Here is a 13,106-nt window from a genome sequence, read left to right as displayed (position 1 = left end):
GTAGCGCTCTGAACATTTTACTCTGAGCTTTCACAGGGACAATCCCCTTTCATTGTAAACATAAAATATAGTGGATGCATAAAAATGTCTCAAAATTGTCAGAACTTTCCTATAGAGTCTGATGTTTAAAATTGCTCAGACATGTTGGTGGGGGAGTGTCAGTCAGGGGACACCTGGAAAGGCATGTTTAAAAATACTTTCCCCACTGCTCTCTAGAGCAGCACTAATTGCTGCTTGTTCTCAAGAGGAGGAGCTTAAAAAAAAAACACACACACACACAACTATTTGCTGCTGGAAAATTGAAGCCGGCACACTGTTTTCTATCACAAAATGTTGAAACTGAAAAGTATCATCAAAAAATGATCTGGAGTATGCCTTCCGCGTGTTCAAACACACTCTGCGTTTCCACTTTCTAGGCACAGAATGGGAAACTAATTTGGAAAGTGTTTAGAAAGATTCCGAATAACTAAGAGGCATGTTTGAGTCACTTGGGTCCTTGGTTACTGGAGGAGGAAAAGAAAGAGGAATTTCCCTTTTTCCCAAAATAGTCAACAACCAAATAAGAAAAGCCCAAGAATGAACAGAAGCCCTGTAGCTAACAGGGATCAATGAGTGAGATTCTAATTGAGCCTACGTTTGGGGAAAAAAAAAATATCCCATCAGGATCATAATTTTCAACTGCTTTCTTCAGTATGAACCATCTGTGACTCTTACTGCTTGAGCAACTTTCATTCTCACAATGTACTTTATGTCTCGCTTCTCCCATTTTCTGACTCCTTTAACTAGAAATACTATCTAACTGACACACATGGTAAAAAAAACAACTGGAAAACTTCTCCTCTCTTAACCTTAAAAAAAAAATGAGCAGGCCACACACCATTTCTCTTTTGAAAATCTGTTGCTTTACAGGTATGCGACTCTTGGTTAAATGCAACTCTTTCTTAGCCAAAAACCACCTCCTTCCTCCCCATACAAAAACCTAAGTGGGAAAACCCTGCCTGCACGTGCTCCAGTCTCGGCAAGAAGATGTTCCGTATACCTCCTAGTCCAAACCCACCTGAAGCTCTGCCTGCTTCTACTTAGGAGGCCATGGGATAGCCTTATCCAGCCGGCCTTCCAGGCAATCAGCCCACAAAGCCCCCATGCAGTGAGCTCCGTGACAGTAATTCCTACAAAAACTAAAAGTCAAGCCCCAGAAACAGCTACTGGTTTGTTTCCAAGCAGAGAATGAGCAGGTGGATGGTAATATTCCAGTCCTCACCAGAAAGGGAGGCAGTCAGAGCCTCCCATAGAGAGTGATCTAACCAGTCAGCTCAGGGGCTCACCAAGGATGAGATCCTTACAGGTGGCGGCTGCAACAGAGGGAACTATATGCGTGCAGAACAATGGGGGGTTGTTTTAAAAACTGCAGCCAGCATCCCTGATTGGAGAAAAAGTGAATTTCTCAAGAGTTAATTCCTAGCTCTCTCCTGTCCCCTCGCTCACCCACATCTTCCCAGTCCTTCCTCCATGACCCTGCCATTGCCCAACACCCCCCCCCCCACCGCCCCAATAGGAGATAACCCTGCAAGGCTTAAAAATTCTAGGATCTGAGTTGGATGTCAAGGTCTTGCTAGACGCCTGGATCAGCTGTTCCCCTGAAGCTGGTGGGACAATGGCAACAAGGATTTTCCATTGGGGGCCCCAAGAAGTTAGCGTGTGATAGAGGTGCAGGGTGTTCTGGAGATTTGCAGTTGGGAACCTCAGAAGATATAAAGGTCCCAGAGATCTCCAGCTACCTGCTTTCTTCTAATACAGTTTCGGGGAATCCCTGACACAAGGGCAGGGGACAAGGGAAGGAAGATGAGGAGCACAAGCGGACAGGAGAGTGAGAAGGAAAGATGGGGGGAGGGGGAGGGCCCACCAAGAATTAGTTTCCCAGAAGAGGAAAGGAACCAGGGAGGTGCCTTTTGATATCAACCACCTCGTCCACTTCCTAATTTCTCACCGCAGTGAGGTTTTTTCCTTTTTTTTTTTTTTTTTTTTTTCAAAAAAACAAGCCATCTGTGAACGAAGGAAAGTGCTGTTTTCTCATTTATGGGACTTACAGCTTGCGGCATTGATTCTTTTGATAAGTTCAGAGAGTCCTTGCCACATCCCCAGCAGCCACCCGCCGACTGGAACTCACTCCGGGACGCGCGCACACCTGCCAGGCTGGGGTGGGGGTGGAGGTGGAGGTGGAGGTGGAGGTGGAGCGCGCCCCCCTACTTTTCTGTCTCTGGGGCGGGGGGCGGGGGGGGAAGGGGCGAGTGCCCGGAAAGGCCCTTCTGGGGTGGGGAGCAGATACGCACCGACGTCCAGGCCGCCGCCGCCGCTGCTGTCACCCGCGAGGGCTGCGGCGACCGACGCACAGCAGAGGCAGCAGAGCTGGAGCGCCTGCAAGACAAGACGGGACCCCGCGTGAGCGGCGCGCGGGGCCGGGGCCGGGGCCGGCGCCGGGCGCCCCCGCCCCCCCGCCCCCCCCGCGGCGCGCCCCCGGCGGCACCTGCCTTGGCCACGCGCCGCAGCCCCGCGGGACCCCCCGGCCGGCCCGAGCGGGCGGCGGGGAGCGCGCACGCGAGCAGGAGGGCGCACTCCATGGTCAGGTGCGGGCGCGGCGGCTGCGGGCGGCCGGAGGCGGCGGGCGGAGCGCACGGGCGGCGCGCATTCTCCCCGCCGGCCCGGCGCGCGGCGCTCCAGGTGCGGCGCCAGGTGGGAGCCGCCGCCGCTGCCCTCCCGCGGCCGCCCGCGCGCCCTCCCCGCCGCGGCGCCCGCCCTCCCGGGGCCACGCGGGGCTCCCGCGCTCCGAGCGCAGACGGCCGGGGCTGTGTCCGCGCCCGCCGCCCGCCGCCCGCCCGTGCGTCTGTCTGTCCGCGCGAGCGTCTGAGGCTCCCGGGGAGGGCCGCGCCAGCTGGCTCCCCAGCGCGCCGAGCCGAGCCGAGCGCCCGCCTCTCCCCCGCACGGTGATTGGCGACCAGCGGCTCCCGGGCCCGTCCGAGCCCCCGGGCTGGTGCAAGGGCGTGGGATCCCCGCTCGCGCTCGGCGGGGGGAGGCGGGGGGAGGGAGGGCGGGGGAGGGCGGGGAGCGCCCCGGGTCGGGCTCGGAACACGTAATCCCGGCGCCAGGCGGGCAGGGCAGGGGGGCGGGGGGCGGGCGCAGGTACGCGGCGCGGCTGCTCTGGCCGCCGCACACCGCTCCGGGCCGGGCCGGGGTGCCCAGCCTTGGGGCGCCTCCCGAGCGCCAGGTGCGACCCCCTCCCCGCTTCAGCTCCTTTACCTCAGGCCCTGTCATGGCAAGGCGGGGAGCAATCAACCCCTCGACAAAGACTAGGACAGTGGGCTCGGCCCGGCTGCAGAGAGCCCAGCTACACCCCAGGAACCCAGTAGCCGCCCCCCCCCCCCCCGCCCCGGGCAGCCTGCAGGGCTGGACCGCCAGCCGCGTCGCTGCCTGCAGGGCAAGGCGCGCTGGTGGCGGTGGCCTCGCGGCTGCCGGGCTCTCCCCTCCCTGGGACCACGCCTCCACCTTCCCGAGACCGAGTCCTGGCCCCGAACACCGCAACTCACAGCTCAGCCGCAGCGGCAAACAGCGCTGCCGTCACCGTGGACGGTGGGCGTGCGTCTCACCTGCCGCGCGTGCCTCTTCCTGGACTCAATACATTTAACTCGATCTTTGCATCCCTGCTGTTGGCAGGGGTGAACGAAGACACAGTCTCCAAGGCCAGGGGGGAAGACTCGTCGGATAACTCAGCGCTAGAACCCAAATAATCACAAGTTCCACAAGGGAAGAGAAGTGGCTCCTTCCTAACTTAGAGTACAGCTGCATCTACTTTAGCTGCGGCGGGGATGAGTGTGTATGTAAGGTGTCTCTTCAGAGCTGACATCGCACATAAGACCAAAGAGGGTGTGCCTGTGGTACAAGGGAAGGCGGGTGGCCACCTAAGTGAAGGTCTTCCTGCACAAAAAGTGCTGGCCCTGGAGGGTGAGTTACCGGCCAGAGGGAGGGGCAGAAAGCACATGGCCAAGCCAACGGGACTCTGTAGGCCAGAGGAAGCTGGCCTACAAATCCTATTGAATTTAAGCTGGGAGAGAGCGTGTGTGTGCGTGGAGGACAGCACTATCTCTAGTACAAAGTCTCAGATCATGTGTGGATAGGGACGGGTGGTGCTGAGGTCGGGCCAGAGGAGAGCAAGTAAGCAAATGTGCTAGAATCAGGGTGAATAATGACGGCATCCTGGACCAGGATGGTAGCAGGAGAAGGGAACGTGTACCCTGCGCCAGCCCTAAGAGTACCGACGTGGTTGAGATGAGGTCCTCGTCATAGCTTAGTCTGGGTGACAGCTCAGGGCGCATCATCGGTTTCTCTGGATGCAGCAGTGACAGGGTAACGTCCGGGCTGCCCAAGTGGAGCACTCCTGCGAGGGGAAAGGCCGCACAGTGAGGAAATCCAGGTTGAACAAACCAGGGGGGCTTCCCAACATAATCTCTTTCAGCTCCAGTGGCCTCCACTTTATAATCTGTGAAACAGGAATAAACATGATGTATCAGAAGGATGGCTCAAGGATTGGCTGTATTTTTCTGAACACTTTATATGGGGGCTTTAGAAGCGAGAACAGAGGATACACTGTATTTCTGGTACTTCATACATCCGATGTCAAATTGTAAGGTGCATCAAAGTCACCTTTGATGGTGGAGCTGGCTTACTATGCAGATTCCTGGGCCGTGCACCAAGGAAATTCTGATTCAGTAGATTTTGGTGCAGGGCCCAGATATGCATCTGTAGCAAGCCCCTGTGGGTGCTTCTAATACAGGTGACTTCGCTGCTTTATGTGATCTCAGTAAAGAACTGGACACCAAAGGAGTGAAGGCCTTGAACCTGATGTGAGAGGCTTATTGCCCTCCCCTGGTTTTCCAGCTGTTCTCCCACACTCTACTAAACCTTTGCACTTCGTAGATTCCCCACCCTCCAGTGGTGTGGTACAGAAACCAAAATCCATTTCTCACCTACTCATACCTGGAGAGATCGTAACTTCCAATTCCATCCATTTGCAGATGACTAGGTCCATTTTCTTCTGTAGGGTCAATATATAAACACTGTAAAACCATCCCCAACTTCTGAGATGATTGTATATTTTCAATATTCTCAGAACTAGCCCTGCAATATGTATAAATTGCCTCTAGATGGTGACAGAGAGTCAGGAGCGCAAGGTCCAGCCCTTCCAATGCGGCATTCATCTCTAAGTTATTTGGAAATACAAGTTTTAGCTGATTTTAAAACCATGAATGTAAGGCACTATAATGAATATTGAACGTTCATAGTCATCTGTCTCAGTCTGCTTGGGTTGCTATGAGAGAACACTATAGCAGTGCTGATGTAAACAGCAAACATTGGGGCACCTGAGTGGATCATTCGGTTAGGCATCTGCCTTCAGCTCAAGTCATGCTCTCAGGGTCCTGGGATTGAACCTTGCCGGGTTGGGCTCCCTGCTCAGCGTGGAGTCTGCTTCTCCCTCTTCCCCTGCACCCCCACCTCACTTGTGCTGTCTCTGGAGCTTTCTCTCAAATAAATAAATAAATAAATACATTTAAAAAAATAAAATGAACCACACACATTTATTTCTCACAGTTCTGGAGGCTGGGAAGTCTGAGATCAAGGTGCTGGAAGATTTGATGTCTGGGAGAGGCTGCTTCCTGGTTCACAGAGTGTCTTCTTTTTGCTGTGTCCTCACATGATGGAAACAGCGGGGGAACTCTCTTCCATCTCTTTTGTAAGGGCACTGACTCAATCATCATGGCCTAATCACCTCTCAAAGGTTCCTTCTCCAGATACCATCCGGGGGCATGAGCACAAATATTCAGTTCATCACATAAACCTAAAGGGGAAAAGAAAAAAAAATCGGTGGTTGTGTATTCTGTGGAAGATAGCCCAGAGACTGGCACACAGCAGACATTCAGTAAATATTTTCAAGAAGGAAAAGAGAGAGAGAGGAAGGAAGGAAATGGTGAGAAAGTTAGAGATGGAGGGATCACAGGGTTTCACCCTTAAGTATTTAAAGACTTTCCCCCTTTTTTTTTTTTGACTTTCCCCCTTTTATCCCTTTTTTAATATCAATGATATGATTGTAGGCATTGGTTTTTCTTCTTTCTTCATGGACATAAGTTTAACCTTTTTTCAAAAGAATACACCTTAAGCCATGTACCTTTTTGTGGCCAGAGTAAGAAAAAATGGCAATCCCTGTAATTTATCCAATTTTCCCTTGGTCTCTGCTTCAGGAGGATGCAAGTGTCTCTTTCATGGACAGTAAGAACATTTACCCCTTCTCCCACCACTACTGACTTCTCTGTCTCAGCCAACCCCTTTGTTTCTCCTCCCCCTTTCCATGGAGAGAGCAGAGGGACACTGTCCTCTGGCATTTTAAAGCTGCACTGAATAGTTCCTCTGGTTTTACTGAATAGCTTCCTGTAGAAAGTATTTTCATGTCCAAAGAGAATGAGTTCTGGGGCACCTGGATGGTTCAGTCAGTTAAGCATCTGACTCTTGATTTTCGCTCAGGTCATGATCTCACGGTCATAAGATCAAGCCCTACATGGAACTCCACACTGGCTGTGGAGTCTGCTAAGATTCTTTCTCTTCCTCTCTCTTAAATAAAAAAAAAAGAGAGAGAGAAAAAAAAGAATGGCAGGTACAAATTTTTTCCATTTTCTTTAGAGATAACCATCCAGAAAGCCAAGGTGTGTGCCACACAAAGAATAAAATTCAAACAAGTGACATGCAGCACGTTTTGTTTTTCATCTGTCAGTGACAATATAGGAAGCAGAACCTCTTAGGCTAACAACTAGCTTTGGAAATAGTTTGTCATCAAGCACCATTTAGGAGTTGTCAACCGTTCTCCCCTCTAGCATTACATTTCAGTCTTTCATTGCCCCTCTTAGGACATGGACCTTGATTTCTTTGCTTTACAACCTGTACGTGTCCTAACTGACCTGTGCGATGAGGCTCCTCCACTCCACTTGCCTCTATTGATCCCGCGCTGGCTACGCATGCTGCTCCCCTGTTCTATCTTTAGTGCTTTCCCAAGACCTGCTATTAAAAGTAGTTTGTTTGCCCGAGGCTCAGGAGGCTGTATTGGAACTAGCCTACTCATTTCCACAAAGGGACTTGGGCCAAGTTCTGAGCTCCCTGCACAGTGGAAGAGTGGAATAGAGACTTTGCAAAAGCTTTGGGAAAAAATCAGGCTAAAAAAGGGAAATGACTCTTGTCTGTGTGACCTGTCTTCATTCCCCACCACCAGGATCTCAGCACGTGCAGGCTCGGACGTCTGTCCCAGTGATTCCCAAGAGCACCCTTCTAAGACCAGCGAGTCCTCCCTCCAGATGAGACGGCCGGGATTGGAAGATACTACCAACCACAGTCCCCTGGGGCGTTGTCAGAACCACTCTTGGGCATCCCTATCAGTATTCCAGTGGGTCTGGGATGAAGTTCAGACATTTTTTAACCAATACCTGGTTATTTCTGATGTAACTAAATGTATCACAAACAGGTAGTCATGGCCCACTGTGCTTACGCCCTCACTTAAACACCAGCACTACTTCTGAGTCAACAGGGTTTAGAGCTGCTGGGATGCCTTTGAGCCACTACTTACCTGGGGAGGAATCAGAGTATAATAGAAATAATAAAGGGCAGGCATGGGATTGGATCCTTGCTGTAGTGATGAGTGGAAAGCACTTTTTGCTTGTTTGATTAGATTTTTGGGGTGGGAGAGGCTACTTTGTCTTCTAAACATTTCCATCCCCCTCTTTCTGGTTTAATCTGTGATTTGGACTTGCCCAAACACATAATAGCACTTTTACGGGGCCAAAGCTACTGACCTAAGAGGCGGGATCTGGACTCCAGCGTGACCTGTTAGAATCGCTCCCTGCTGTTTACACAATTTTGGAGAACGAATCCATCTTCCAGTGGAGGTGGTCATAATGTGTGATTGCAGCCTGGATTTGTCAGCAGCCATCCCCCTGCTCTGCAAAAATGAAACTCCTTGCATAGGAAAGAGGGAGATAAACAGGCTCCAGTCAGAGGCAAGTATTCTTGGACTTTCTTCTCTAATCCTTGAAATCACTACCTGTTAAGCTGTTAGGACACCTCTTTCCAACTCTCTTTCCACCTTTTCATTGATCTGTGTTGGGTTTTCATCAATTTCAACAAAAGCAGTCCTAGTTCTTTTTTGCTCTGTGACCTGGAACACAAAGTCTTAATATGGTCATAATCATTCACGCCGAGAAGATAATCCTTCCTTCACCTATTTTTGCTTTCATGAGGGTTGAAAGGAGCAACATATATAAAATATCTGAGGCAGAACCCAGAACCGCCAGGGCTCAAGAAATGGTAGCTCTTCTCCCTTTCTTGAACTTCCTTTGAACCTTATTCCTGTGGCCATTCCACTTCAATGCTTGCTTAGAGGTGGTGTCATCTGAATATCCCTTCATCCAAACTCCAGACGGAACCCCTAATATTTCCCATCAGATTCCAGGGCTGCAGCTCCCAGAAACAGTGCCTAGGTGTGCATTAGGAAATGATGTTCTCTCGTACAGCCACAGTAGAAAACAGTCCCCTTGCCCACCTTCCCCCACCCCCACAGAACAATGACCAGATGACCCAGCAATTCCACTTCTGGGTGATGTCCCTGAAGAAAACAAAAACACTAAATCAAAAAGATACATATACCCCTGTGTTCACTGTGGCATTATTTACAATGGCCACAATATAGGGACAAGCTATCCATCAATAGATGAATGGATAAAGGTGTGTAGCATATCCAATGGAATACCACTCGGTCATAAAAAAAAAAAAAAATGAGACCTTGCCATTCGCACCAAGGATGGACCTAAAGGTATTATGCAAAGTGAAATAAATTGGACAGGAAGTCAAACACTGCATATTTCACTTATGTGTGCAGTCTCAAATACAAAAGCAAACCAAACCCAGACTCAAAGAAACAGATTGGTGGTTGCCACAGGGCAGGGGGACAGATGGAAGCAAAATGGGTGAGGAGAATTATGAGGTACAAACTTCCAGTTATAAAAGAGTCATGGGAAAAAAAAAAGAAAAAGAAAAAAAAATAAAAGAGTCATGGGGATGTAAGGTACAGGTGAGGTCTGGAGTCAAAAATATTGTATTAAGTTTTGTAAGATGACAGATGGTAACTAGGCTTATTGTGTTGATCATTTCTTAAGGTATACAACTGTGGAATTGCTATGTCATAACACCTGAAACAAATATAATATTGTACGCCAATTATACCTCAATAAAGAAAGAAAGCAGTGCTCCATTCTGCACAGGCAGGCACACCAGAGTGGCCAAAAGTTGGAAGCTATGCAAATTAGGACAGGAGCAGCCCCTCTGGGCTAATGGCAACTTTTGGGGACAGGATTTAGTAGCCTAGGACCCGGTGGATTTCATTTCAATTCAACCCCAGGCAGGACACAACCATTCACGGTGCCCAGCTTGGGGTACAATTTCCTTTTAGGCCTTTTCTTAACTTGGATTGGGAAATTGACTAGAAGCAAAGATTCTTCCCACCTACTGCTATGTACTGCTACTATTTCTAAATCACCAATTTTTTAAAAAGATTTTACTTATTTGAGAGAGAGAGAGCACGAGCCCGGAGGAGAGGCAGAGGGAGCAGCAGACTCCCCAGCTGAGTAGGGTGCTCGATGTGGGGCTGGATCCCAGGACCCTGAGATCATGACCTGAGCCCATGGCAGACGCTTAACTGACTGAGCCCCCCAGAAGCCCCTCTAAATCAGCAATTTTATCATTTCCCGCATTTACCCAGCCTCCTTCCCGTGTGTCATGCTATCGCAAGAAGCCCTTCAAAAGGCTGGGCTCTGCAGTTGAAGGTAAATGCATCATGCTCTTAGTCACTTACCCTCGCTTGTGTCCCAGGTTCCCCAAAACAGTCCCCAAGGTGGCCAGACTCCAAAGGATAATTTTGTAATTGTGGAATGAGAATAAAGCTATTTAAAAATAAATAGAAATATAAAGATGTAGACCTTGCTCCTTCGCTCAGAGAGAACCATTAAAAATGTTCTAGAGAGGGAAAGCGCTTGGCAGTCTTTATCTTTTTAAAATAGTTGTAGCATTTATTTGTTTTGTTTTGTTTTTAAAGATTTTATTTATTTATTCATGAGAGACAGAGAGGCAGAGACACAAGCAGGCTCCATGCAGGGAGCCCAACGTGGGACTCGATCCCAGGACTCCAGGATCATACCCTGAGCCGAAGGCAGGCGCTAAACCCCTGAGCCACCCAGGGATCCCCAAATTGTAGCATTTGAAACTAATAACCACTGCTTCCGTCTCAAAAAGCATTCACCTCCTCAGCTTCCAGGTCATTACTATGTCCGGGTTTTTTTTTTTTTCCTTAATTTTTACTAATCAATTATTTCCCTTCCCTTTTTGTGCCCCTTAAACATTGGTGCTCCCCAGATTTGCATCCCTGTCTCTTACCTTTTATAATTAGATCATCTCTTGCCCTTGTGTCCTCAGATCCCACCTGAATTGCTAGGACTCCCTGAGCTGTTATTCCAGCCTGAATCTCAGTCCCCAGCTCTAGACACACACATTTCCAACCATTTATGGGGCATGTTTAACTGGATACTTCAGAGTCACCTTAAATTCAACAAGAGACCAAGCAAAAGCCACCAGTTATTCTCCAGCTCCACCATTTGCCCCAAATTCCAAGCTGGGAAGTTTGGGAGCCTCCCAGGATGTGGGAGAGAATGGAGGCTCAGCTGGTCACCAAACCTGCTTTAGAAATGCCACAGGCTCATGGGGCACCTGGGTGGCGCAGTCAGTGGAGCATCTGATTCTTGGTCTCAGCTCAGGGTCGTGAGGTCGAGCCCCACATTGGGCTCCATGCTAACCATGGAGTCTGCTTGAGACTCTCTCTCCCTCTCCCTCTGCCACTCCTACTCATGCTCTCTCTCTCTCTCTCAAATAAATAAATAAATAAATAAATAAATAAATAAATTTTAATATTGTATTTACTTACTTGAGAGAGAGTAAGAGAGAGCACAGAGTAAGAGGGAGAAGCAGACTCCCCACTGAGCAGGGAGCCTGACTCGGGGCTCAATCCCAGGACTCTGGGATCATGACCTGAGCCAAAGGCAGATGCTTCACCAACTGAGCTACCCGGGTGGCCCAATAAATAAATCTTTGAAAAAGTGCTACAGGCACTTTTGTCCTCATTGCAGTCCCTCATGTTCTCATGGCGATTATCTTAGTTCAGGTCCTCAGCATTCGGTGCTCTTTCAGACTACTAAAGAGGGGGGTCCCATCCAGGACAGACTTGCCACATCACCCCGGCTGGCAGGGGGTGGGGAGGCTTGTTGGCTCCATGAGACAAGTGCTATAGAGGCCATGGCTCTGGCTCAACCACAGCTGTCTCCCCAGCTGCCCGGGGCAGAGTACGGCCTGGCCATCTCTGCCTTTTCTGTTTCTAGTACCAAGGGCAGGACTGAGATGTACACATTTGGAAAGACATTGAATGGAGCCTTCATTGCCCAGAAGGAAACTGGTCCAGACCACGGAGACAGGCACTTTCTTTCACCTTGGCAGCCAGCAACACCTGGGGAACCTCACTCCTATGGCCTCCTGCGAAGAACAGGTCCCACACCTGCCTGGGAACTAGTTCCAGCTGTGTTCCCTCCTCCCACATCACCTCCTCCCACCAGCATGGTCCATTTTTATTCCCTCCTTCACTAGTAACACACTGTGGTCTTTTCCTCCTTCCCTTCCTGTGTGTGTTGCTCTAATAAGTCTAAGTGCCTTGATGCTCGCCCTGGTGGTTGAAGCCATACAAGTCCCCACTTTGGCTGATGCTCTCAGCCTGGCTGCCCAGTGGTCAGGTCCCTCCAATGCCGAGATTCTGAGTCAATGGGTCTTGAGGAGTATCAGGACTATTGTCGGTGCTTCCGGCTCCAGGTGAGTGGGATGTGCGGCCAGTTGAGGCCCAACCATTGTCTTTAGCCTGCACACACAGAGGGCGATCCCCAGACCAGCAGCATCCACATCACTGGGGAGCTCATTAGATATGCAAAGTCTCAGGCGCCCCCAGCCCTGAATCAAAACCTGCATTAGATAGAGATCCCCAAGTGACTGGATGCTCATTAAGCTTCAGAAGGGCTGCAGTAGTGTCAAACAGGCAGGACGGAGACACTAACTGGATGAACTTGGTCTCCTCCCTACTAAAAGCCTCAGTTTACCATCTCCAAGATGGTAGTAGTAACAGTGCCTTCTCATAGGGATGGGGGGAAAGGGGAGATGGATCATCCTAAACATCAGGTTAAGTGCCAGATTAAACACTTGATAAGTAGTCACCTTGTTACAAACACACACACACACACACACACACACTCTCTCTCTCTCCCTCTCTCTCTCTCTCTTTTCCTTCATCCCTCTACCCTCTGCAGTAGGGGCAGGCAGAGCAAGAATAATCTTTATTCCCAGGACACTGACTGTGTTAATCTGGGAAGCACAGCCAGTAAGAAGCCTGCAGATGCCACAGTCACATCCAAATTAAACATTTCCAATTTTAAGCATGCAAAGAGGTCACAGCTCCCTTGACTTATCTGCATCATCCAAAACACCACCATGATCTGGCCTTGTAGACACCCTGCCTTCCCTAGTTACACAATCACCATCCTGCTGGGAGTGCTGTATGGAGCCTGCACCCCATTACACAGGCAATTTGTTTCCAGAAGCTGCATAGTGACTTGGCCCCACCGCGCTTGAGGCTGGTGTTTCCACTAGACTGCAAGGCACAATTTCAAGAGGCAGATCATTTAAAACCAATTATTGGAACTCAACCGGCTTTTGCAACGAATTAATTTAAGGAATCCAAGGTGCCAGAGGGATTATAGGAGAAGGGATGAGAGGGGGTATTTCTTATTTTTAAAGCAGTCTGGGATCTATTTAGAGAGGTTCCAAACATCAGGGGTTGTGTTCAGACTGCAACCTAATACTTTATATTGCTCTCTTTCTGTAGAGTTCTCGCATCCCCCGTGATTGGATGGAGCCTCCTTGAAAACCTAACATTA

The 13,106-nt window shown here is 49.8% G+C and overlaps 1 protein-coding gene across 1 annotated transcript in view; it reads right to left on the bottom strand.

Moving 5' to 3' along the window:
• Positions 1-5,080, bottom strand: part of ADAMTS18 (ADAM metallopeptidase with thrombospondin type 1 motif 18) — a 143,573-nt gene extending 138,493 nt beyond the window's left edge. Inside the window, exons 1-4 of the mRNA XM_035716126.2 lie at positions 5,029-5,080; positions 4,308-4,531; positions 2,525-3,606; positions 2,088-2,193 (exon numbers count right to left, since the gene is read on the bottom strand). Of these exons, the coding sequence (XP_035572019.2) occupies positions 2,088-2,193; positions 2,525-3,606; positions 4,308-4,531; positions 5,029-5,080 (1,464 nt within the window). The remainder of the gene's footprint in view (positions 1-2,087; positions 2,194-2,524; positions 3,607-4,307; positions 4,532-5,028) is intronic.
• Positions 5,081-13,106: the final 8,026 nt, after the last annotated feature.

Source organism: Canis lupus, chromosome 5 (genome assembly GCF_003254725.2).
Source record: "Canis lupus dingo isolate Sandy chromosome 5, ASM325472v2, whole genome shotgun sequence".
Taxonomy (NCBI): Eukaryota; Metazoa; Chordata; class Mammalia; order Carnivora; family Canidae; genus Canis; species Canis lupus.
The sequence above is the reverse complement of the archived record's forward strand: the minus strand, read 5'-3'. Positions and strand labels throughout refer to the sequence as shown.